This window comes from Callospermophilus lateralis, chromosome 4 (genome assembly GCF_048772815.1).
Source record: "Callospermophilus lateralis isolate mCalLat2 chromosome 4, mCalLat2.hap1, whole genome shotgun sequence".
In the NCBI taxonomy this organism is placed as follows: domain Eukaryota; kingdom Metazoa; phylum Chordata; class Mammalia; order Rodentia; family Sciuridae; genus Callospermophilus; species Callospermophilus lateralis.
In genome coordinates this window covers 80,571,830-80,599,170 of record NC_135308.1, presented here as the reverse complement: position 1 = coordinate 80,599,170, position 27,341 = coordinate 80,571,830, and the positions used below count along the sequence as shown (strand labels likewise).

General features: G+C 40.9%; 1 protein-coding gene across 2 annotated transcripts; it reads right to left on the bottom strand.

The window, feature by feature from the left end:
- Positions 1–12,101: 12,101 nt before the first annotated feature.
- Positions 12,102–26,946, bottom strand: Bcl2l14 (BCL2 like 14). Of its 2 annotated transcripts, none has more exons than XM_076852672.1 (5): positions 26,514–26,946; positions 22,118–22,297; positions 19,632–19,702; positions 16,132–16,398; positions 12,102–12,140 (listed from the first exon to the last, which is right to left on the bottom strand). In XM_076852672.1, exons 1-5 carry the CDS (start codon positions 26,944–26,946, stop codon positions 12,102–12,104), a joined length of 990 nt encoding a protein of 329 aa, XP_076708787.1. The 2 variants fall into 2 exon arrangements, with proteins under 2 accessions (XP_076708787.1, XP_076708786.1); XM_076852671.1 differs by having other exon boundaries at positions 19,632–19,729; positions 22,130–22,297.
- Positions 26,947–27,341: the final 395 nt, after the last annotated feature.

Genomic DNA, 27,341 nt, shown 5'->3' with positions numbered 1-27,341 from the left:
GCAGATCCCTACTGGATGCCTCCTTTCCCCTGGGTCCTGGCTCTGCTTGCCAAAGGAATTGACACCTTTTGAAATCCAGACAACCCCATGCCCATCTTACATCACAGGCTCTATAACAGATGGGAGTGATTACTTTGAGAGCTTTTAATAACAATTTCTCCACTAGATATATTCTATTCCTATGTCAGTTTTAGTAACTTGTGTCTCAAAGAATTTGTCCATTTAATCTAAGTTATGGAATTTTTGACATAAAGTGTATCTCTTATCTTTTTAATATTAGTTTTCATTTCTGATATTGGTAATGTGTGTCTTTGGGGTTCAGAGCACAGTAACCCCCAAATATGGCACCTTTGCATACTGAATATTTTAAGCTGAGAGAATTCAAGAATAGTCTCTATTCAAGAATGGTCTCTCTGAAATTCCCTCATTTCTTCCCTTGAATCAAGGGGGAAAAAAATCCAGGCAGTATTTTCTGATCTTCCACTGAGGCAGGTCCTTCCCTTTAACCAGAGGAAAGGAACATTCTTATCTTTGAAAACATAGGGTCTCTAAACTAACAGGACTTGCTAATTTTCCCCAGATTACTGTTAGATCATATCATTTGTGCTCTGTCATGTTTTTCCACAACTATCTACTCCTGTTTCTTTCATATTTATTCATTTATTTATTTTTGTGGTGCTTGGGATTGAACCCAAGGCCTTGTGCATGTTAGGCAAACACTGCCAGCTGAGCTGTATCCCCAGCCCTGGGTCTTCATTTTCTTTATAATAACGTTTGTCACGTGAGACATATTACATACATTTGGTGTTTTCCTCTTATTAATCTACCGTTTGTTGTAGAGACTTTGGTCATGAACCTAGGAGAAGTAGAGAAAAAAAAGATTCTCCTTTTTTTTCCTCTTTTATCTGGCTTAGTCAAACTATAGGAATATTAGTATTATTTAGCTTTTCAAGAAATCATCTCATAATAGTTGCTTTTCCTCTCTTATATGTTCACTTTCTACTTCAATGATTTCTACTCATTTCCTTCCTTTTACTTACATTGAGTTAACTTTGCTAGCTTCTTAAGATGGAAGCTGAAGTCCCTGATTTTAGACCTCTCTTTTCTGATGTAAACACTTAAAGGTAAACATTTCCTTCCCAGCTTACTTTAGCTATATCCCATAGATGTTGATATTTTCATTATAATTCAGTTCAAATATTTTCTGATTTTACTTGTTTCTTCTTTGAAACATGAATCACACAAAAATGTGCTTAATTGGGCTGGGGATGTAACTCAGTGTAGAGCACTTGCCCGGTACATGTGAGACTCAGGCATTTCTGTACCATGTGTTATTTTAAAATTCCATAATGATCAAACTATGTTAGCTTTCTGTTACTATAACAAAGTCCTTGAGATAGTCAACTTATAAAGAGAAAAGTTTTATTTTGGCTTGCAGTTCTAGAGATTTCAGAGCATGATCAGTTGTCCCTGTTACTTCTGGGCCTGTAACAAGAAAGCACATCATGCCAGCAGTGCATGTCAGTAATTCACCTCAGGACTACAAAGCAAAAGAAGAGAGAGGAAGTGTCAGAAGTCCTGCAATCCTAAGGACATGCTCCCAATGACCAAAAGACCAAACAACAACAAAGCAACAATATATTTTGTCCATAAAGTTCTGTAACATCCTGTCATCCATCTCTATAACCTTATTTTTTTATTTTTTTGGGGTGGCAGGGATGGAACCCAGGGGTGCTTAACCATTGAGCCACATCTTGAGCCTTTTTAAACATTTTGAGACAGGGTCTTACTAAGTTGCTGAGGCTGGTCTTTTTTTTTTTTTTTTTTTTTAAGAGAGAGAATTTTAATATTTATTTTTTAGTTTTCGACAGACACAACATCTTTGTTTATATGTGGTGCTGAGGATCGAACCCAGGCCGCACGCATGCCAGGCGAGCACGCTACCGCCTGAGCCACATCCTCAACCCTGAGGCTGATCTTGAACTTGTGATCCTCCTGCCTCAGCCTACTGAGTTTCTGGGATTATAGGCATACACCACTGTGCCCAGCATTCTTTCCATCTTATAAAACTGAAACTCTATACATTCATTAAACAATAACTACTCATGTCTTTCTTTCCCTAGCCCCTGCCAACCACCATTCTATTTTAAATCTCTGATTCTACTACTTTGTGTACCTCTATAAGTAAAATCATACAGTATTTGTCCTTTTGTGAATGGTTTATTTCACTTGTTATGATGTTCTCAAGGTTCATATGTGTTGAAGAATTATGTTAGAATCTCCTTTTTAAGGCCAAGTAATATTCCACTGGGTATACATACCACATTTTGTTCATTCATCCATTAATGGGCAATTAGGTTGCTTCTATGTTTTAGCTATTGTGGAATAATGCTGCCACGAACATGGATATACAAATATCTATTCAAATTTCTGCTTTCTATTCTTATGAGAATTGCACCTAGAAGTGTGATTGCTGTATCAGGTAGTAACTCTTTTTTTAATTTTTTGAGGAATTACCACAAAACTTTTTTTCCACAGCAACCATCGGTTATTGGATAGAGTGTTCTGTATATATCTGTTAGATATAGTTTATTATGTTAAATTCTTTATTGGCTTATTTTTGATTGTTCTATCCATTATTGAGAGTAGAATGTTGAAGTCTCCAACTATTATTTTAGAACTATTTATCCCTTCGATTCTATTGGTTTTTACTTCCTATATGTTGATGATCCTGTTAAACATAAATGTTTAAAATTGGTGTGTCTTGACCTGTAATGCTAGCTACTCAGAAGGCTGAGGCAGGAGGATTGCAAGTTCAAGGCTAGCCTCTACAATTCAACAAGAACTTGTCTCAAAACAAAAAAATAAAAAGGTTTGGGAATGTAGCTTAGTGGTAGAGCACTTGGTTAACATGCATGAGCTCTGGGTTTGATTCCAAATAACAACCATAACAAAAGTTTATATATCTTCTTGCTGTATTGAACTTTTTTAACAATAATGTCCTTTGTCTCTTGAAACATTTTTGATTTAAAATTTAGTTTGTCTGCTATTAGTATAGCCACCCATGCTCTCTTTTGGTTACTATTTGCATGAAATGCCTTTTCCATCCTTTTAATTTCAGTCTATTTATGTCTTTGGATTTAAATTGAGTCTCTTATAGATAGCATATAGTTGGACCCTACTTTTAAATCTTTCTAATCTCTGTCCTTAGACAGTGTTATGGTTAGGATCTGGATTGTCCTCCGTAAAGCTCATGTGTTTAAAGCATGCTCCCCAAAGAGCAAGGGTCAGAGGGGGAGCTTTTAGACTCTGACTTTATCACTGGAGAGCTGAATAGACTTCTGGGGGCTGGACTCTAGTTGGAGGAAATGGGTCCCTGGGGAAGTGCCCTGAAAGGATCTGTCTTCTTCCTGTTCCCCACCTCTCTCTGCTTCCTGGCTGCCATGAACGGAGTAGTTTTCCTCTGCCATATCCTTCTGCCACGATGTTCTGCCTCTCCTCTGGCCCAAGGAAGTGGAGTTGCCTCACCATGGACTAAACCTCTGAAACTGGGACCCAAAATAAACTTTTCCTCCTCTAAGTTGCTCTTATCAAGTATTTTGGACACAGGGATGAAAAGCTGACTAACACAGAATTTAATACATTTACATTTAAAGTAATAAAAAAGGACTTGCATCTGTCATTTGAGATTTGTGATATGTCTTGTAGCTTTTCCCCATCCTCGTTTCCTGTGTTACAATCTTTTGTGTTGATTTTTTTTTTTTTAGTAAAAACATTTAATTTCTCATTTCCTTTTGTATATATTCTGTAGCCATTTTTCTTTGTAACTTCCATTGCTACACCGGACTTTACATTTAATATCCTAAAGTTATAACACTCTAACTTTTATTTATAGCAGCTCAACTCCAATGACATACCCAAAACTGCTCTTTTACTGCTGTTACACAAAGTTCCATCTTTATGGATGTGTGCCCCCAAAACATAAACTGTTTTAAAAGTGTTAGTCTTTTAAATTATGTACAAAGTAAAAAGTGGAGGTCTGAATCATTGTCACAATGACAGCTTTTATAATCACCTTTATATTTGCCTTTGTGAGCTCTTTTATTTCTTCTTTGGGTGGCAAGCTACTGTCTAGTGTCCTTATATTTTACCCTGCATAGGACTCCCTTTAGCACTTCATTCAGAATGGTCTAGTGGTAACTAACCCCTCTGGCTTTTATCTGAGAATTATTTTCCCTGTCATTTTTGGCAGATAGTTTTGCTGAATGTAGGACTCTTGATTAACAGGATTTTTAAATTGTAGAACTTTGAATATATTGGCCCATTTTCTTCCTGTTCTCCAAATTTTCTGAGGAACCTGCTGACGGCCTGACTGAGGGTCAGTGATGAGTCCTTTCCTTTCTCTCTTGTTACTTTCAAGATTCTCTGTCTCAAATTTTTATTAGTTTGTATTCAAAGGTTTCTTTCTTTTTTTTAATTTTTCTTGGTACCAGAGATTTTACCAGGGGGGGCTTAACTACTGAGCCACATCCCCCAGCCCTTTTTTATATTTTATTTAGAGACAGAGTCTCCCTGAGTTGCTTAGGGCCTTGATAAGTTGCCGAGGCTGGCTTTGAACTCGCAATCCTCCTACCTCAGCCACCTGAGCTGCTGGGGTTACAGGTGCAAGCCACTGGGCCCAGCTAGATTGATCTTCTTGGATGCTTATAGTCACATCTTTCATCAAATCTGGGAAGTTTTCAACCATTATTTCTTCTAGTGTTCTTTCTGCCCCTTTCTTTCTTCTGGTAGTCAGTCCCCCATGAGCATGTTGGCCCACTGATGTGTCTCACATAGCATTATGCTCTGTACGCCTTTCTTCAGTTCTTTTTCTTTTCTTTTTTTTTAAGAGAGAGAAAGAGATAATTTCTTAATATTTATTTTTTACTTTTCGGCGGACACAACATCTTTGTATGTATGTGGTGCCGAGGATCGAACCCAGGCCGCACGCATGCCAGGCAAGCACGCTACCGCTTGAGCCACATCCCCAGCCCTTCAGTCCTTCTTTCTGCTTCTGAGACTCAGTAAAAGTCCACTGATATTTCTTTTACCTGCTGGAATCTGCCTTTAAATTCATCTAGTAAATTTTTCTTCTCTGTATTTGTACTTGTCACCTTTTGAATTTCTTTTTGGCTTCTTTTTTAGGTTGACAGTCTCTTTATTGATATTTCTGTTTTGTTGATACTTCATATTCTTGGCTTTCTCTATGTCTTTCTTTAGTTCTTTGAACACTTTTTTTTTTTTTTTTTGGTGGAGCTGGGTGTGGGGGATGCCAGGGATTGACCCCAGGGTCACTCTACCACTGAGCCACATCCCCAGCCCTATTTCGTGTTTTATTTAGAGACAGGGTCTCACTGAGTTCCTTAGCACCTCGATTTTGCTGAGGCTGGCTTTGAACTTGTGATTCTCCTGCCTCAGCCTCCCAAGATGCTGGGATTACAGGCATGTGCCACTGTGCCCGGCATTAGTTTTTTGAACATCTTTAACATAGTAGTCTGAAAGTCTGTCTAGTAGACCTGCATTGAATCTTTATTGTGATTGACTTCTGTTGAATTTTTTTTCTTTCTTTTCTTTCCCTTGGTGCTGCAAATTGAACCTAGGGTCTTTTACATGCTAAGTACACACTCTACCACAGAGTTTTTTCCCTTTGAGTCATACTTTCTTCATATGTCTAGCAATTTTGTTGTTAAAAACTAGATTTCTGAATCTGATAATGTGGTGTTTCTGGAAATTAGATTGGCCCTCTCCCTCGTGTTTGGTGGGGTTGTTTTTGTTTTCCTTTTTACTGTAGGCTGCCTCTGCCATGGATCTGCCTGAGGTGTGAACTTAAGATCTTCTTGAATCTTTTCAGTCTGTGCCTCTCTGTGGATATGCAAGGTCATTTTTTTTTAAATCTTCCCAGTGTATACAGTTGCCTTTGAATGTCCCAGTCTTTTCTTCTTTGGTTTCTTACTGGGGAAAAGGGAGAAATGATGGGGAGGAAAAAAAGAGGTTCGGGCCAATTTAATTTCTTGAAAATCACTTCAGTCAGAGCCAGAGGGGCTTGTAACCAACTTGGGTGGGGGAAGCAAAGACAGTGACTGCCCCTCTCTTTGCACCTCTGTGACCAAAGCACCCAACAGCCAGAGCACAGATCCCTGATAATCGGAGGATGAGATCCTTTTGTTTCCCTCTTGGTTACCCCAAGCTATGTGCAAACTGTTCCAGGAACAGGTGTGCCATTCCTTTCCATGGGACTGGGTTGGGAGATACTTAGATGTCAGTTTGTTCAGAGCTGAAATGTCAGCTGCAGTTTGCCTGTGGAAGCCTTCCCCTGGATGTTGCAAGTCTTTAATAGACTCCAGAGTTCCCATATAGTTAGTTACACCAGATAGATTCTGCCAGTGTTGTTTAGATGGGTTCCAGATTTCTGGTGCTTCCTGCTTTACCATCTTACCAGAATGCTCTCTTGTCTTTTATTTATTTATTTTTTATTGTCATACATTTTTCTTCACATGCTGTGAATATCAAGTGTTGTTATTCATGCTTTTAAAATGGTCAGTTATCTTTTAAAGAAATTTAAATATAAGAAAAATTCTTTTATTTACCCACATATTTTTTGGTGTTCCTCCATCTAGTATAAATTTTCCTTTAGGCTGAAAATTTCCTTTGATATAGCTTCTACTGTTGGTCTGCTCATGAGAAATTCTACTTTTGATTGTCTGCAAATGTTTTCACTTGACCTTTAACTTGGAAAAAATTATAACAGCCTTGATGAGCTATAAATGACATACAATAAACTGCATGTGTATGACATACACAGTGACAGGTTTTGTAATGTTTACATACACCCATGAAACAATAAAATAATCAAGATAAAGAGCAGTTCTATCACTCCAGAATACTCATGCCTCTTAAATCCCTTCTTCCCATTCCTTCCTGTCCCGAGGCAACAATGATCTATTTTCTGTCATTTTTGTTTACATTTTCTAGAATTCTATAGAAATAAAATTACATAGTACATGCTTTCTTTTTAATATCTTTTACTTTGTGTAATTATTTTGAGATTTATCTGTGTGATAGCATATAGCAGTAGTCACTTGTCTTTATCATTGGATAATATTCCATTGTATGGATATGCCATAATTTACTTGTACATTATTCTGATCACGGACATTTGAATTGTTTTCTGTTTGGATTTTAACAAATAAAGCTACTACAAATTTCACTCTATGTTCCTTTTCTTTGAGTGACTTCCTAGCAGTGAAATAGAGGAGTCACAATGTGGATATTTATTTTATGCAAAACTTTGAAGAAACTACTGAAATAGTATAACATTTCTCTCCCTCTCTCCCTTCCCTCCTTTCTTTCTTGTGCTAGAGATCAAATCCAGGACCTCACATATGCTCAGCAAGCACTCTACCTCTGAGCTACATCCCCAGCCTCATTTTTAAAAAAAATTTTTTAAGTACTGGAGATTGAACCCAGGGGTGCTCTACCATTAAACTACACACCCAGCCCTTTTTATTTTATTTTTCAGAAGTTTGAGCTTTATATTTTTTAAACAACAAATTGTATACTTTATTTTTATGTGGTGCTGAGAATCAAACCCAGTACCTTGCATGTGCCAGGTAAGTGCTCTACCACTGAGCCACAACACCAGCCCCCAGCCTTTTTTATTTTGAGACAAGATCTTGTTAAATTTCCCAGACTGGCCTTGAACTTGAGATCCTTCTGCCTCAGCTCCCATAGAATGGGGGGGGGGGGCGGCGGCTGTGTGGTACCATGCCTGGCCCCCCACTTTGTTTTCATTGAGTGAGCTTTGCTAGTTTCTGTCTTACAAGACATGTGTCCATTTCATCTGTTGTTGAATTTTTACATGAAGATATTTATAATGTTCTCTTACCATCCTTTTATTATCTGTAGAACCTAGAGATTACTTCTTTCTTTCCAATAAATTCGGACCTTCATTTTTGTTTGTTTTAGTCCTCCCCCCACCATCAAATCAACTTTTTGTTTCATTGATTTTTCATAATCTGTTCCTTGATTCCCCTTTTAAACTTTCTTTCTCATATCTTTCTTGTGCTTTTTCTAGTTTAAATTGCAAGCTTAAGCTGGGTGCAGTGGCACATGCCTATTATCTCAGCAGTTTAGGAGGGTGAGACAGAATGATCGAGTTCAAAGGCAGCCTCAGCAACTTAGAGAGGGCCTAAGCAACCAGCGAAACCCTGTCTCTAAATAAAATACAAAAAAGGGCTGGGGAGGTGTCTCAGTGGTTAAGTGCTCTGAGTTCAATCCCCAAATCCAAAATAAATAAATAAGTTGCAAGCTTAAGTAATTAATGAATGACTGTCCTTTCCTAATATAGCTATTTACTGCATAAATTTCCCTCTGCTAAAGTACTAGTCTAGTGCCTGTAACAAATTCTGATATGCTGCACTTTTCTTTTTTGTCTTCTCTTTTGGTACTTGGGATGCACCCAGGGCACTCCATCACTGAGCTACCTCCCCAGCCCCTTTTATGTTTTATTTTGAAACAGGATTTTGCTAAGTTGTCCAGGCTGGGCTCAAACTTATGTCCTCCTGCTTCAGCCTGCCCCATAGTTAGGATTACAGATGTGCACCACTGCACCTGGCTTCATCTTCATTTTTAAACCACTTTTTGCTGGGTATAGAATTCTGTGTTTAAAGGGGGGTTTACACACACACACACACACACACACACACACACACTAGAGAGGTTTACTCTATTTTCTTATATAGTCTCCCGAAAGTTTGCTATCATTTGAGTTTTTGTTTTTCTGTATACAATATACCTTTTTCTCTTGGTATTTTAAAGGTTTTTTTCCCCCTTATCACTGACTTTGAGCAATTCTGATGTACCTGGGTGTCATTTTCAACATGTGTTTTGTGCTTGGCATTCACTCAGTTTTTGGGGTTCTGTGGATTTACAGTTTTCTGTGAGATCTGGAAATTTCACTCTGCTTACAAACACATTAGGCCATTAGAAGTCCTATGATTTGGGTTACAGCTCGGTGGTTGAGCACTTGCCTAGCCTACCCAAGGCCCTTGGTTCAGTCCCCAGGACCACATGAAGTCCTATGATTTACTGTTGCTTTTTTTTTTTTTTTTTTACCTGCTTTTATTTTGGATCTATTGCTATGTCTTCAAATTTACATGTCTTATTCTTCTGTAATGTCTAATCTGCTATTAATGCACCCCAGTGTACTTTCTTCTGAGATACTATAGACTTCAGCTCTGCAAGTGTGGTTTCAGTCATGTTTATAATGTGTACTTTACATATTCCATCATTCCTCTGGCTTATTGAACACATGGACTACAGTTAACAGTTTTAGTGCCCTTATCTAATAACTTTATAAGTGGTGTTATTTCTAGAGTGGTTTTCTTGGTTTCTATGTCCCCACCTTTCTTCTTCTTTGGTGGTACTGGGGTTTGAAGCCAGAGCAAATGTTCATGCCCTGAAAATGTTCTACTAGTTTAACTACATCACTAGCCTGATATCCTCCCTCATTATTAGGATCACATTTTCCGGCTTCTTTGCATTCCTCATAATTTTTTATTATATGCCAGACATTGTGAGTTATCTGTTGGGTGTTGGATATTTTTGGCAATCCTATACAACTTATTAAATTTTGTTCTGATATGTAATTGAGTTACTTGATAAATTTAATCCTTTCAATTTTGGTCTTAGTCTCTACTGAGCAGGCAGAAGAGTGTTTAAGACCAATTTTTTTTTTTTACATTTCTGAGGAGAAATTCTTTTTGAGTATTCAACATGTTGCTGAAATAGGTACTACTCCTGTGTAAGTTCGGAGAATATTCCTTTAAATATTCTCAGGAGGTTCTTTCCCAAGCCGTGGGTAATTTCTTCACATGCATGTACTGATCAGTACTCACCTCTAGACTTAAAGGGAACCATCTGCAGGTCTGGAGTGTCATGTGCCAGTCTTTTCTCCTTTATCTTCCCTGCACACATTGGCTGCTTTGGCCCTCCTGGACTCCCAGCTCTCCCTGCTCCACTGAGAAAGACTGCTGACCCCTGAGTGGGTTCCCCTCTCTCTAACATGGCCTGGAAACTGAATGTGCAATACTCTAGAACAAAAGTATGAGCTCACTTAGTTTCTCACCTGTCCAGGACCAGTTCTTCATGGTAATGGCAGTGTCTTGAAAATTGTTGTTTCATTTATTTTGTCTGTTATTTAGTTGGTTCAAGAAGGAAATGAAATCTGATCACTACCACTTCATCTTGATTAGAAGCTGCAGATGATATTGGAAAGACTTGGAGAACTTGTACTGACTACGCATATCTTGGGCCATACTCTAGTCATATATTGATTTACAAGCCATAGAAGCCAGGCTAGGGTATGGTTCTACAGTTATGTGCCAGAAATGTGCCTGGCATTAGATATACAAAGCTAAACAAGATATAATGCTGTTTGTAAGAGTTTATAATCCTCTGAGAAAGACTGGGAAAAATCAGTTCTTGTGGTACATTTGTGTTAAGTATAACATACATATGCAGAGGGTTTTGGAACATTTATAGGAGGAAACTCATCCAAATAGAGCCCCCATGATATTCAAGGCAGAGTTAGTAAATGGTTCAGGGGAGAAATTAAGTAGTAAATTTGGAAAGATGGGCTGGAGTCTTTTGGATTAGAGGCAGTAGAGGGAAAGGAGGCAGGCAGGCAAGGACATTAAAGCAGAGAGAACATCACTCATTCTGAAGGCTCCAAGGGCAAGGTTGCATATTGCATTTTGGAAATGGCAAATAGATTGGCATGGTTAGATTAAAGGAGGAGAAGGAGAAGTCTTTGGCGTCTCCATCTGTAAACAGACTCCTTTATTCCTAACATTTGTGACTTTCACATGACAGAATAGAAGAATAACTCACTTCATTGTGATAAGTTATTGGAAACCAGCTTCCCCTTGAATCTGAAAGTATGTCTGATTGACTTATTTATTTTTTTTGTTTATCAGAGTTTTGTTAAGCATCTATTTTATGTCAGGTTGTATCATAGATGCTGGAAATCCAGAAATGTGTAAGACCCTATAATATGATAGTATTTTTTAAAAGCATGACTTAAACACTATTGAACATATTTCACTTATTAAAATCTTCATTCTGAACAGTATCCGTTTCAGAAAATCAGTGACTGCTTTGAGAGAAGAGTACATTTTTGGCTTAGTGGAGGGCTCACACATATTAAGGAACATAAGCAATCACTTAACACTATACCAAGGTCTGTTCCACTTTATGTAAATTAACTCATTCGATCTTCACAGAAACCCTAGTATCATTACTATTATTTTAACCAAAAAGACACTCTTTCCACAGTAGTCTTTCTATGTGTTTATTTTACCAGCTACTAATCATTATGCTACCACCAAGAATAATAAAGGAGGTTCCAGAGGCCTTGTGAAGTAGAGGTATGTCAGGGAGATGCAGGTTGAAGGCCATGGCGATGGTGGTTTTGTTCTAAATTGAAGTCTTTCAAACTGCCAGAAAATGTTTTGAGAAAAGTGGCTCAAAAAGGCAACTATAGCTGTATCTCCCCCAAACTAGTGGACACAGTAAATTTAAGAATTTATTTCAGCTATGTCTGCTAACACAAATAACAGCATCTTCCTAAAGGTAGGCTTGAAATGACATTTGTTAGACCATTCCAAGTGTAGTTTAAAAAATAAATAGTACTAGAAACTAAAAAGTAAACATGTGCATGATTTAGCATTTCACCCTTGTGAGGTCAGCAGACATCTCCAAAGGAGCTAACAGAAGCAGGAGGATGGTTTCTGTTCTGAATGTTTGAAAGCAGAATGACCACTTATCTTTATAGACTTCTTCCCACACTCAGTGAAGGACCTGAAAAACATTAACGTCAAAGCCCAAGACCACGCATCTGTGTCTTGTGAGCCAGAGAGGCCGGCCCAAGGCCTCTCCCCATGCCTTTTTGAGTCACAGGACTGCTGTTTACATTTTAATTTTTTCCTGTAGTCTCTGCTGAGACTGATGTGCCCAGGACCACCATTGGACAATGAATATTCCAGGATGACAAATCTGATATTTCAGTCTACTTCTTCATGTGATATCCCAAGTATCTTTTCCTAGAAGAGGAAAAGAGAAATAAATTCTTAAAATTCCAAGTTTGATTCACCGTTGAAGTGAAAACATATGCTTGTTAACTCTGCTCTTATCCCAGGCATGACCTGAGGCTTGAAGACTATGTTCGGGTTGGGGGAGGGTTTGGAAAGGTGACAGACATCCTTGGTATGCCTGCAAGGAAAACATTAGCTAAGGTCTTATGTTACAAATCCAGGGCTAACAGACTGGATCTTTTCTCCAAGATGGGAAGGCTTGGAGGCCTTTTTAAAAAATTCAACAAAGTACCAAAAGGTTCATGACTGTGAAGGTTGCAAACTTCTCCTTTTGAAGTGCTGCAGAACGAAAAGAGGAGAGGTTGTGGACTGCAGGATAACAACATGAACGGTGCCCCCACCATGAGGAAAAAGAGGCCAGGAGTAAATTAAAATCTCACGGTAGCTTGATTAGCAGGCTTTGGTGATGGAGTTGCTATACATTCATTTGGTTGATTCTTTTACTATTTCACAAGTATTGGTTGAATATCTATGATGTAAGTAAAATGATGTGAGCCATGGAAGATAAAACACATCATGCTGCCCTCATAGACTTATTTGTAGTTCAGTTGGGAAGATTAGATGCCCTCCTAGGAAATGTGGGATGTTCAGGTAGTTAGGAGCCCTGAGCTGCTAGTAGGCTTGTGTACAGGAAGAGTTCTCTCTCCTTCTGCACCACTGAGAGCCACCAAGATACTGGGGGCCAATCGTCCCCTGATCCCTGTCCACATCTCCTTCAGACCCTTATAGCTTATATCAGTTCATAGCTGCTCAAAAAGATTCTTTTATAAACATCTTTTATTTTTTCAATCCACTTCTGGTAATTTGGAAAAATGAGTCCTTTCTCACACATTCTTTTTCTTCATTCTTCTAATTTCCACTTATATGTTCCAAATTAAACCTAACCATGGCCAAGAGTTAAGATTCAGGTTTCTGATATCCTGGATAAATCATAAAATTTGGATGGAAAACTACAGAAGATAGAGAACTAACTAGTGCCATCAATTGTTAGAGCCTTGGGCGATCCTCTTTAGCATTTTTACTGAAGAACTTATTTTCTCTAACTACATCTGATTTTCTAACCCCAGAAGCCAAATTAAAATAATAAAAATACTTGTATTCACTTTTCTTTCCTTGTTTGATTACTAGAATGAGAACCACTATTTATATTTACTGAAATAAAATTATACCACAAAATTTACCCTTCTAGAGTATATAATTTAGTTGCTTTCACTATATTCAGAATTGCATAACCATCACATCTGATTATAGAATATTTTCACCACTCTAAAAAGAAACTTCATGTCTGTTAGCAGTTACTCCCATTTCCTCATTCTCCGGCTCCTGGCAACAATCTACTTTTTTCTTTATGAATTTGCCTGTTCTGGACATTTCCTGTAAATTGAATCATACAATATATGGTCTGACTTCTTTATTAACATGATGTTTTTAAGGCTCATAAAAATAAATATATAAATATATATACATACTATATATATATATATATATACACTATCAATATATGTCAATATTTTATTCCTTTTTATGGAAGAATCATATTGCACCATGTAGTTGTATTTTGTTCACCCATTCTTCATTGATTGATTGATGGACATTTAGCATGTGTCTCCTTCATGGTTATTTTGAATAATCAATTCTGCAATGAATATTGGCAGACAAGTGTTATGTAGAAATGTGTTTTCAGTTTTCTTGGTTATAGGAGTGCTACTGGCAACACTTTGTGTTTTTGTTTTTGTTTTCTCCTGTGGTACTGGGGATTGAACTCAGAGCATTGCACACATTCAGCATGTGCTCTGCTGCTGAGCCACACCCCAAGCCCCTCATAACTCTGTATTTAACATTTTGGAGATCTGAAAAATTATTTTCCAAAGAGGCTGCACCATTTTATAACTCAACCAGCAGTGTATGAGGATTCCAGTTTCTCTGCATCCTCACCAGCTTTTATTTGAGCCATCCTGGTGGGTAGAGATCATCATGGTTTTGATTTGCATTTCCCTACTGCTGAAATGAAGGTGTCAAGCATCTTTTGTGTGCTTATTGACCACTTATATATCTTCTTTGGAGAAATGTCTATGTAAATCAATGGCCAAATTTTTAAAAATTGGATTACTTTTTGTTGTTGAATTGGAAGAGCTGATTACATTTTCTGAATGTAATATGATTTGTAAGTATTTCTTTTCTCTATACTGTGGGGTTTCATTTCTTTTCTTTTTTTTTTTTTTTTTGTAGTTCTAGAAATGGAACCCAAGGCCTCACATATGCTAGGCAAATGCTCTACAATTGAGCTACACCCCCCAGTTCTGATTTTGCATTTTGCTGGTGGTAGAGGCCTTGGAAGCTACCAAAATGAAACTCAATTTTTGTTGTTGTTGTTGTACTTTTGGTGTTCAACCACTGTTTGTTTTGTAATACTGCAGATCGGGCTGGGAGGGCACTCTGCCACCAATCTATGCCCCCTCCTTTTTTTCTTTTTTGAGACAGGGTTTTACTAAATTACCCAGGCTGGCCTTCAAATTGCAATCCTCCTGCCTCAGACTCCTGAGTAGCTGGGATTACAGGCCTGTGCCACAGTACCCAGCCCACTAATTTTTTTAAAAAAGAACTTTTATGACATTTCAGCAGCATTAATGAGTCAAATAGACTTATGAGAGGTGGCCTGTGAACCCAATTGATACTTATCATTTCTTCACAGAAATACAGTAATAGGACCAATAATGATTTAAAAATGAACACTTGAAACATGGTTGGGAATTTGATTGTTGTATATTACTATCGTGCAGCCATGAAGTGTTACAGCCAGAGACTGATGAGGCCACCGTTAGTGTGGTCAGGAAAACTTTGGGGTAGAGGAGGGACTTGAAGGGATCCAGAGAGGAAGATCAGGGAGAACCAAAGTCTTGTCAAGGAATCTGTACTCCTTTCAGAATGGGTTAAGGCAGCTTGGATTTACAATGCATAAGGGGGTTAGTTGTTCAAATCAGCAGCTGAAGTGTTATATATGATAACACTTATGTATGCACAGTGCAAAAGTGGAAGACAAAGGAACAGTAGACTGGATAATCCCAATGGGCGACTGAAGACCATAGTGGGCACTTTAGCCCTGTAGGCAAGATCTACTGCACTTTTCTTCCAATACCCAAGAGACTAAGCCTGTTTGGAGGTCCCAGGGTCACTGTGAGCATGCCTAGTGTGAACTCAAGCTTCCTGTGGTCCCTGGACCATTCTCATGGAAGGAGGACTAATGATAATGTGGAGCAAAGTCCTGTCCTCCTGGGCCTCTGGGATCAAAGGTTCCGGGATATAGCAATGGGTAGCATTTAAACATGGCCATTTTAAGGAGATCTCAGGGATAAAGGATGGAGGAGGAGAAGATGTCTGTTTTGATTGATACTAGATAAGTAAAAATAGATGAAAGTTTAACTTTTGCCTTTTGGTTTGTATCTCAATGTCCCTGTCAAAGTGAGTGGGTCAAAGCAGCGATGACAAAATACCGTGACCTCTGAATCTCTGCATGAGGATTAGTCCCCACAGTCTGTATCAGGGAGCGTGAGGCTCCATCTCCCTACCCTTGTCTCACTGCCAGACTTCCGCTGCCTTCAGAATTTGTGAAAACAGAAATTACATCTATCTAAACATTTAATATCTCAGCATCTCCTCATTTCCTGCTTTATCTGACCAGTCTCTTGGCATCCCCTGCCCCCACACCCGCATACCCTGAGAGAACTCAGTAAATATTTATGGTTGATGAAGATAATCACTAAAAGTTTGTTTCCATCAATGGCGTATATCTCTTGCCACTCAAGTGTCCTAAATCCATGAGAACTGCTTCACAGATGTGTTCCCTTCGCTTTAAAAACAAACCAAAACAAAAAGAACCTTTTCCATCTCATTCCTTCTGAGTTCATAGAAGAATCATTTTTTAAAATAGAAATGCACTTACCCATCCACCATGCTGCTGAACCCAGGGTGAGAAGTTCTCTTTCAGGTACTTGGTTCCGAAGCCCAGCACCCTGTTCATTGGGTGGTTGTCAATGGCTGTGAGCTTGCCTATGGCGTCTATTGCAAGGGCAGCCTTGAAGCCCTGTGCCTTTACTTCTGATTCTCCTCTGGTGTCCACATTCCCTAAGAACTGGTCTGCGATAGTCTTGAAAACAGAGTAGGTCATAATACCCTGGAGGCTGCTTGGCAAAGTCTTGTCTTTCTTCAACTGTGTAGGAGAGGAGAAGCAGTCACTAAAGCTGCAACGTGGCTCACTGAAACAGACAGAGGGCTACTCTCTAGCTTCAATGTGGGCCACTAAAGAAACCAATGGAAAGAGCATTGAGTCTGGTCTCAATCATGGCACAATGTCCCACAGAACCAGACAAAGGCATGGATCTGCTTTGTGGATTCATTTCATCTGGACAAAGAAGTGATAAAATTGAACAGTCCATTCATTCAACATTTAACAATATTTCTCGAGCGCTTACAGTGGACAGGGACCATGGAGAATTGAGACTCAGGCCTTTACTTGGGGGACTATAAAACAGTGGTAAGTGCTTTACTAGAGGTAAAATAATGAACAGGATTTGAAGCTCAGAAGTCACTCTCTTGATTTGTAAACCTCTGCCCCACTTCTTCCTTGCTCTGCAATTTTGGGGAAGTTACTAACCTTTCAGGTTTAGTTTTGACATCTGTAAACCAGGATGATAGCACCTATAACACAGGGTAACTGAGTAGGACACTTAGCATAGTGCTGGATGTGGAGCAAGGGCTTTGGAAATTATCTTTGTGTGTGTGTGTGTGTGTGTGTGAGAGAGAGAGAGAGAGAGAGAGAGAGAGAGATTGAGAGAGAGAGAGAGAAGAGACACAGAGAGAGACTGGGAATTGCACATGTCTGGCAAGTGCTCTAACACTGAGCTATGCCCCCAGACCTTTTTAAAATTTTCATTTATTTAGCAGTACTGGGGATTGAACTCAGGTGCACACCACCACTGAACTATATTCCCAGCCCTTTTTATTTATTTATTTTTAGTTTTTATTTTGAGATAAGGTCTTGCTAACTTGCTGAAGTTCTTACTAAGTTGCTGAGGCTGACCTCAAACTTGTAATCCTCCTGTCTCAGCTTTTAGAGTAGCTGGAATTACAGGTAATGTACCAACATGCCAAGCCAATCATTTTTCAAGATTCTGTGGGATCTGGGGGTTTCAGGAAGCCTCCCTGAAGTACACATGTTCACTTAAAAAATCAAATCCATTGATTCCTTTCCCATTTTTCTACCTCCCACCATTCCTACAGCCTAGTATCTCTGTGCTTCACCTCCTGCAATGTCTGTTAGTATGATGATTGCCAAGTGAAAACAGAGATTTCTCAATAAGCAGACACTAAATGCTTATTTGAAAATCCTCTAGTTCTGTCCTTGAGGAATGGCACATTAAATAGATTTTCAGCAAATATTTAACAGGGATAGTTGGGGAATGAGTCAGATGCTATATGAAGATTTTGGTCAATAGTGTGCTTTACCTGAGCCAAGCTCTCCTCCCAACTTCAGAGACACAGGGTCCTATTTGAGTTATAAATCTGAGCAGGAATGACCAACTTCCTACCCAAAGAAAGGGCCCAATCAAAGAAGTGAGGCTCAAAACCTTAGCCAGCACCTGGAAGTCTGAAGTCTGCCGGGACAGTAAAAGAATCAGATGCTGGAAAGAAAACATCTTCTGCAGAGCACCTCCCCTGTTCTGTCCCCTCTCAGTCACACCTGGCCCTGGCCTCTCAGGAGAGCTGCTTTGCAGATGCTCTGCAGCCAGGGCTGGTCGCCCCTCCTCAGTGTCAGTTTCCCACCATACAGTGGGAACTCACGGCCACATAAAACAAGGTCACACCTACCTATGTTCCCACCAAAGTCTTCTACTGGGTAAACATACCAAGGGAATAAGAACCAAAGTTTCTAAATAAATAATGTAAAATACCACCAAAGAAGATAAAGCATCAGGCAAAGCGAGGTTTCTGACCGTGGGAATTTATGGGATGGAAAGGAAAGCCTCTTCCTCCCTAACCAGAAGGGTTCCCTTCACACCACCCCTCCCTGACCTTAGCTTGGCTACTGCAAATCTCTGCCTTCAGAAGCCAGGAAGAGGAGGTGACCAAGTCAGAGTTTCAGGGTTGTAAAAACCTCTGGGGTAAAAGAACCTTCCTAGTTCAGGTCTGAACTGCTGACTAGTTTTTGGCACGCACTTGCAATTCTAGTGACAATATCATTCTTTCTCAGGCAGCCCTTGACCCAGAGGGGTGGCCTTGAGAACTAAAAACATTCTTCCAATGGGAAGAAATCAATTGCCCCGTAACTTCTGTATCCATAATGCTGCTCTGGAGAAACTCAAGTTGTGCTCCAATCATGTATCACGTTCCAGGCCCTGCTTCCTTTGCATGTGCCCACCTCGCCATGTGGCCCTGGAGCTCACACACACGCAGTTCTTTTTTCTTTAGCTTGATACATCTGTTTTTCATTCTGCAACTTTCAATACCCCTGTTTTTCATTCTGTACCATCTCCCAGGCCCTTCACCCTCCTGGTCATCATCCTCTGGGCACACTTCTGACAAAGCTTATGAGAAGAGCTGTTAACATGCAGTGACTGAGTAGGGTGGCCCACTAGTTCCTGCTGTCTCTCCCTACTGCAGAAGCTGCCCTGGGCCTGACTTCCTCCCCATAGATCCTGGCAAAACAAAGGCAAACATCTACAGTCCAGATCCTGATTGACAGCCCCTACAGATGATGCATTAGCTTGGGGGAAATGGATACAGAAGAGATGGTGTTCTTAAGAGAAGCTCTGTGATTACACTGGGCTGTGTGTGTAGGGGGGAGGGGATTGTCATCTCCTTTCTCTGAAAGCAACTCTCACAGGTTCCTGATTAGAAAGATGGTTCTCAACTTGGAAATGGCAGGAAGTCTACAAGTTCTCCAAGTGGTACTGTCCTGCTTCCCTGGCCAAATGGCTAGGAGAAGACTATAAGCAGACAACAAATAGTTCAGCAACTGTAGTGGAGATGATTTCAGGAGTCTTCAGCCTTTGATCCCCTGTGGAACATAGATATCCAGGCTGCAGGGCAAATGGGAGAGTCTAAACAGACTGAGGATCAGTTACATGGGGAATGAGATTAATAATCCTATTCAGCAAATTTTAATTTACTGGTGTTTTTTTTTTTTTCTTGCAATAACACAGCTACTTTTCTAGTTTCCAAAAATTCCAGGGAGGCTCCAGAAAGTTTACTTATGTTTTCCAAAGTGATTCATTTTTGAGATGCAGCCAGCATGAATGTGGACTCCAAGGGAAATAAAATTTAGGACTAAGTGGAAACCAGAACTTTGAAAAGGAATAAGGTTACAACCTGGAGTACAGTTCTATTCTTGTGCACTGGTACATGGAAGAGAAAGAAATCTCATTAGTTCAAGGTACTTCATACCTCTCTGTCCAACTGATCGCCTGAAAATTTCAGCAGCTCAACAATTTTGGATATTATTTGGTCTTCTCCATCTGTTGAGGGGAAAATGGCAGTTATTTCTTTCAAGAAAAGCACAAAATAGGGACTGGGGATATAACTCAATTGCTAGAATGCTTGCTTCACAATGTACAAGCCCTTGGGTTCAATCCCCAGCACCACATAAAATAAAATTTTTTTAAAAAAAGGAAGAGAAAAGCACAAAATGATCTTAAATTTTCCCAGTGGCGATGCTTGTGGCTTGGTTTGGAATCAAGGAAGAGGAGTGCTTTCTAATTCCTAGCTAATAAATTTTACCTTGCTTCTTCTAATCAGACACAAACCATCTGAGACTCTTCTATAGTCCTTTCTTTCCTTGCCCACTAGCCCCTCCCCACCCCCTGACTGTAAGAATGTTGTTGAAGATATCAGTTTCATATACATGATCCTATGAAGATATTAGAAAAAATTTCCCTCTGGTTTTTATTTTGGTTTTATTATTTTATGTATTTTTTGGTGCTGGAGATCAAACCCAGGGCCTCATGCAAGTTAGACAAGCAGTCTACCACTGACCTACACCCCAGCCGTCCCTCTGGTTTGCAGCCTTTCTTTAGCAATGATGTTTTTCCTTATGGACACGACAGATTCCATACTTGATCATATTTTCACCTTTGTATCATCTACCAGGAAGAGCCAAATTTGTAGCTCAGATCTAAAGGAAGATAAAAATCTTCTGTCCTCCATTTTGGGATTAACCTAATTCCTAAACCCATCTTATTTTCCTAAATTTGTTTTCTCCTTATATTCTCTTTGAAATTTGATTGATTTTTAACTGACTGGAATATAAACATGATATGCCATGTCTCTACGAGGTGGGATAAAAAGAAATGAAATTAATAAATCCTCCCATCCCCAAGACTCCAGTGGTAAATAGACTGAAAATGGCTACCATTTTGCATAGCGTACAAGTTGGAACCAGGAAAGCAGACTGATTTTTCTTGTCTCACAACTTGCTAACAAACATGGTGAGAAAAGTCATTGGAGGTGTGGCATGGTGGCACACGCCTATAATCCCAGGGACTCAGAAGACTGAGGCAGGAGGGTCACAAGTTCGAGGCCAGCCTCACCAATTTAATGAGGCCCTGTCTCAAAATAAAAAAAAAAATAAAATGGTTTGGGGGTGTAGCTCAGTGATAGAGCATTTGCTTTGCATGTGTGAGGTCCCGGGGTCTTGACCCCAAGTACAGAAGAAACAAAAAAAAAAAAAGAAAGCAAAGAAAATGGTCATTGGTATAGAATAAAATCCAAACAGAGGAAGGCCAGTTACTGAGAGAACAGTATTTCTTACTTATGGCCCAATCCTGAGGTCACGGAATCCACATTTGTCCACTTATTAAGAGGATAAGAGAAGAGAGGTCAGGGAATTGGTGTGGCCAGTTTGGTGAAGGGAGAGGGGAGCAGAACACCCGGGGCTCACATTACTTGAGAGTAACAAGAGCAGCCTGCTCAGTCTGGTGCTGCCTTCCTCTGGGAAGGCTGCTCTGAGAGAGCCCTGGATTCTTCAGCTTGGTTTAGGAGATCACTTCCCGTCACTTCCTACACTTGAGATAGCCATAAAGTGTCGACATTTTCTTTTGAGCAGATTCAGAGGGCTCTTCCTCCCCTCCAACTCCTCACTCAAAGCCTCAGTGGCAGTGTGTGTGTGCCCCACAGTAGGGCAGAAGGTGGACAAAGCCACTGCTGTGTGCCAGCAATTACAGGGAGACCTTCTGCCTTGAAGGTGCCTCCAACCCAGGAGCCGCCTCTGCCTCACAGCCTCCACTGGAGGTGCTGGGGAGGCAATCACAGGAGAGGAACATAGTTGGTAAGGAAAGGCAGGAACCAGCTTTTCTTCCTGTGGCACTTGGTCCTTCTCTCCTTAATTCTCCCCTCAGAGTCCCCAGTTGCCATAAGTCTCATGGGGCCTACAGCCCTAGCTACAGCTATTGCTATGGTTTTGGTGACAACTGACCGAGTCTGGTCACTACTTCTCAGTTTTGCTTCATGTTCTTCACCAGACCTGCTATTTGACAGACCCCTCCTTTTCCATAGGATCCCAAAGCAATATTTAAATCTCTGGGTTGATGTTCCAACTCTATCCAGTGCAAACTGGTCCAGAGCCATTGGTAACAGGATCCAATCTAATAAGGCGTCCCACATCTCCCAGGACAAGGTTGAACGCACACTTCGTGTTTCCTCCTCTTTCACTGCAGGAGACTTTTTGACTCAGCAGTGAGCTCTGCATGTTGGTTCATCATGTTGGCGTAGTCCTTGGGCAGTTCTCAAGCTGTAGCTCAGTGCCTAGAGCATGATGCTGGCAGGTCTGCTGAGACTTGCAAGTTTCAGAGCGCTGAGCTAAACAAACACATGAATACTTGTATACCTCTGCCTGGCACACTCACCCAACACAAACACATGGAAGGAAGATTTACCTTGCTTAGAACTTGTACCTGTAACTTTTAAGCTTTCTTTTTGTGTACGACGACTCTGTGGCACAAATTTATCTTTGAATTCCAAGCCTCCTCCCCGGAGGCGGGTCCTTTCTGATGGTGGCCAGGAGTGAACAATGTCAGCCACTCGGTTGGCAATGGAAGCAACTTTGGGGTCCACATCTGAAACAAGAGAAAATGGAGCTGAGTCGCCTTTCCCAGAATGTCATCTGGCTCATTGGTATGCAGTTTCTTGGAATGAAGAGGCCACCCCAGAATGAGAAGAAATTGCCCAGGAGTGTGTGTGTGTGTGTGTGTGTGTGTGTGTGTGTGTGTATGTGTAGGGATCATTCTTCAGAAACGGCTGGCAGTTGCCTGGCAGAAGCTGGGATGCAGGAGGATTGTCCCCATGTAACAATTACCTGTTTGTATCTCATTTTGACATTTTCCAAATTATGGTCCCCTTTCCCCTTTGCAAAGGAAGACACACAAAAGGAAATGTTTTAATGGAATGCTCATTATGATTTTATTTTTATTCTTTATTTTGTTTTGATTTGGGAAATATCCCAGATGTTAGGCCATATTCATCACCTAAATTCATTATTAAATAAACACTTAATTCCACCTGCTCATAAAATCACACGTCTTTCCTCCATGTCCACTGGGAAGCATTCAATTAACACTTATGGGTAAACAAGGATACACAGAGAACCACCCATCCTTCAAGAATTTATAATCCACGAAAAGGGTTGTGCATTTGCAGGCAGAGGTATAGAATAAAGCATTTGGGAACAGGAAAGTTTACATGGCATTGACCCCCTGAATGTTGTAGCCGGCCAAAGACAAGTCACCTTTGTACCTGGTTGGGGATGGGGTAGAGTGTGGTGGGCAGGTACATGGCTAACTTGTTGGGTAGTAAACTTTTCCTTATTGATGTGTCACTAAGTTCTTAACTGGTAGAAGCTTGCACAGTTTCTGTCTTTGGTGCCATATGGAGCAGCTGAGTTGTATCATGTCTTATTTGAAAAATAACACCAGCTTATTCACAAGACTCGAAGATAGTAATGGAGTAGAGTTTTGGCCAGAAGATTGATATACCCAGGGGAAATCCTAGGCTCTGTAAATCATGATAGATAAGAGACAAGGCCTAAGTCCTTGGAGGAATGTGTCATAAGAGAAACAGGCAGGGCTGCCAAGACAGTCTCCAATCCTCTGTCCCTGGCATTCTTCCCTAGCATGAGAGCTTCAGCGCCCTCCTTTGCCTTCACTGGCCACTCACCAAAGGACCATGGAGATAATGCTCTATCTATCAAGCCTTCCGAAGGTGGACACCTGGCTTTAAAAAGTAGTATTCCCCATGCTCAAACCACAGGGTTCAAAAACTGGTAAGGAGTGAACTAGAGAGAAGTCAAGGGGAAAAGGCTCAATGCTTTTCCTTCTCATTTTAACAACCAAACCAAATGTACTTCCCATTTTAAAATCACCTTATTTCAGCCAAACGAACCTCCTGCTCCACACTGGCTACCATGGCCCCTGACAAGGAAATGGCAAGAAGCTGATTTCCCAAGCTAAGTGTGCGTCTTATCAGGAGGTGAGACAGGACAGCTTAACATGTGCTCCCTCTGTTACCTTGCACAGCCTATCTAGGGGTATCAGTGTGTGATTCTCCCACCTGAAGTCACCCCATGTCCATCTTCACGCTGAGGGAGCCAGGCTGATGAAGAGCCTCAAAGGCTGTTCCTCATCACTTTTAGCACAACCAGGGTAATCTCAATTTCACCAGCAGGCATAGGAGTACCCTGTGCCTATTAGACTAACCTGTAGCTAGTGTGCTCACTTCTGTGGATCTGTGAACCTGAGTGGGGGATGCAGAGGAAATATGTTCAGATCAAGTTAGATGAAAACTTTCTCAGATGGACTAGCTAACATTCCCATCCAGAATACCTTCACTTTAAAAAAAAAAATGAAGGGAGGAAAGATTCTAGATATGGTCCTATCGGATAAGTAAGGAATATTGGATGGGGGTGAGGAGAGGACAGAAAGTCTGTCCATTCTCAGGCGTCTATTTTGGGGGATATTGTGGGGCCAAGAAGAGCAGAGAGCAGGATTTGGAAGGTGCTTCTCAGTCCTTGACCTGAGACATTAGCTTTAAAGAGAAAGGGCAGGGAATTTGGGTGTGATTTCCATATAGAGAGTTTGCTATTTCCCACTTAGCATCCATATTCTCCTTCCTTAGTAATAGTCTCGGAAAATGTGAAAGGCAGCTGTGGTACCCAGCTCAAACAAATATATCCTGGCCTTCCTTGCAGCAGGGGGTGATAAATGAGATATAAGGAGAAGTTTCAAGAAGGCTCTCTGAATTATCTAGCTGAATTATCTAGAAATCAGGCACCTAGGACCTTCCCTTGTTTCCTTTTTCTTCCTGTTTAAAATGTAGATAGACTGGTTGAGATCTGAGCAGCTACTTTGGAAGTCACTAGCTCAGGCGGGGCAGAATTCCTAGGAATCCCTAATGACTTTGTGGAGTATCAGATTTGGGCCTCCACAATTTGGTCTTCTTTTATGGAAAAGAAAAGTAAAACTCTACGTTATCTAAGCCATAGTTGTGTGGATTTTCCACTCTATCTTGCTGAACCTAATTTAAAAAAAAATATATATATATATATATTTATTTTTTAGTTGTAGTTGGACACAATACCTTTATTTTATTTATTTATTTTTACGTAATACTGAGGATTGAACCCAGGGCCTTACGCATGCTAGGCAAGTGCTCTACCGCTGAGCCACAACCCCAGCCCTGAACCTAATTTTAACTGTAACAGTCCACATAAGAAATCAGAGCTGTAGAGAAACAAGATTCACAAGTCATAGAACCTGGGCTGATAGGTTAAGATACGTGTTAACTTCCATTTCTCTGCATCTTGAGAACTCTCACCAGAACGTTTTGGTCTTGGGATATACCTCACTGTTGCCACTGAAGATTGGATCTGAGTACTGGAGGCAGCACAAGGTTATGTTGTAGCCTTTAGTTAAAAGAACCAGGTGAAACTAAGCTCTGCCTGATGTGTGGCAACACAGAAACAGAATGTGAGGCTCCCTTGGGTCACACCCAGTAAAACCAACACAATTAACGTAAAAACCACATAATTAACTAAACAAGAAAGGGAGGAGAGAGAAAAGGGAGAAGAGAAGATGAGCTGTACATAAGTGTTTAAAGCAAAGTTTCCTTAGGAGATTTGTGTGTGTGTGTGTGTGTGTGTGTGTGTGTGTGTGTGTGTATTTTAGCCATAGATATTATTCAGCTTGTAAACCCTCTGCTTTTTAAATTTAATATTTTATTCTTAATCTCAAATAAAAGTGAACTTTATTAACGTACCCCCTCTCCCCCCCAAAAGCAAAGAAGCTGCTTTTGAAACTTCAGAAAATTAAACAAGGGCATGTGATTCTTTAGTAAATACCAAAACACAAAATGTCATTTATCCCAGGAAATGTCTAAGGATGAAAGTCTGTGGAGACCTTTGGTCTCTGGCACAATCCACATGGTAGGCCTGAAGGCCTTTCTGTCTGCTGCAGAGTTCAGACATACACACACACACACACACACACACAAACACACACACACACACACACACACACACACACACACACACACTGGTCCAGTAGAGTCACGGTTGCCACCCTCAGCTGCACAGAGTGCAGAGCGCAGATGCCCTGCTCTGAAGGTTAAACAAAGGCCTAAGGATGACCTCTGAGAGGTCCAGGTCCTGCATTTCCTTTGGCCAGGCCCTCATATTACCTGTGCAAAAAGATCCCCCATGCAGTCCTGACCCTGATCTTCCCTGGTCTAGGCATCTACAAGTCTATCAGGAAGTGGACATTTCCCTGATCCTAACAGGTTTTCTCAAGCTGTTCACTTGTGGGCTGATTCTCCAAGAAAATCAGGACAGTCATATTTTAAAAATGAGACATTACTGCCACCTGTTGACTCTTTATCAACAAGTTACCCAGGACAATCAAACCTTGCAGGAGGGGACTTTCTGTTAAAGTGTGGGCATCTTTGCAGGGCCCAAGAGGTCAGCTTCTTGGGAAGGGAGGCAGCCTCGGCCCCTGGCCAGGGCTCTTCCCTGTGGCTGTGTGGCTCAGGGGACTAGGCATTTGAGCAGCAAGCTTATTAACGGACAGTGGAGCCAGGAAACCAGTCCCGGCACTCCTCATTGCCATCTTCTTCCTTTCGTGCAGTCTCGAGCAGAGTGGGCAGTTATTACTGAATACTACCCACCTGGAAAGTTGCGGCAGGAGTGCCCCAAGGCCTGTCTCTCCCACGTGGGAGAGAAGAGTTGTTGTGCACATACAGAGGGGAAAGATTTGGTGTGGGAGAGAAAAAGCTCCCGCAGCTTACCTCCGTTATCCAGGTGCCGTTCCACACTGGAAAGGGACCGGGACCACTGCTGACCGGGGATTCCATCCTGAGACGCCACTTCCACGGGGCCCTGAAAACAGAACTGAGGTGAACTCTGTGGACTCTCCTCCTTCTCCGTTACTCCAAAGAGAGATTTCCAAGAAGACTTTTTCTTGCCAAGCTGTATGGGCTTCTCACTCGATGAAGACTGTCTGCAAGGCCATGGCATCTGGGTCCATGACTCCGCTGCCCAACTCCCTAGTCCCTTCTGGGACAAACTTCTTGTTCTTGGCAGCTTGGGTGAGAAGACAGCAGGGGCACTCTTGAGGACATGGTGTTTGGTGTAGAATGCCAGGATTTTGAATTCTATGCTGTTTGGGTCATCATCGTCCAGGGGGATGTCTTCTAGGTCACAGGTGCTGGTGCTGCACATGGTGGGCTGTAATGACAAAGTCCACATGTTTCATTCTATGTGTGGTGACATTAATTCTTTGTAGGGCAAGAGAGAGGGTGAAAACAATATACACTTCCTGTGCACCTATTCTGTTTTTCTGGGCATCCAGGGATAAAGCAGAGATGGAATAGCCACAGTCTGACTGTGGTGGGAACAGAGATGAGCATTGATTCCAAAGGAAGAGAATGAGATAAGAGCTGTAATGAAGACTGTGGGTAGCCCAGCACATCTGGTAGGGGCAGGTCAGCTTCAAACGGAGGAGCCAGTAAGGGCTTCTTGAAAGGTGGAAGGTTTAGACAGTGGGCTAAGAACTGAATGTACAGGGAGTAGAGTGGGGGACGTGAGGATATGTTTGAAGAGTAGTGTGAGGATGG

What these genes read in the sequence shown, in the direction of transcription:
- Bcl2l14 (XM_076852671.1), bottom strand. Translation starts at nt 26,946, where the DNA reads ATGTGCAGCACCAGCACCTGTGACCTAGAAGACATCCCCCTGGACGAT. An exon ending in ACGGCACCTGGATAACGGAG is followed by an intron (nt 22,298 to 26,513) that starts GTAAGCTGCGGG and finishes CTCTTGTTTCAG; the next exon opens with ATGTGGACCCCAAAGTTGCT. An exon ending in GCGATCAGTTGGACAGAGAG is followed by an intron (nt 16,399 to 19,631) that starts GTATGAAGTACC and finishes TCTCCTACACAG; the next exon opens with TTGAAGAAAGACAAGACTTT.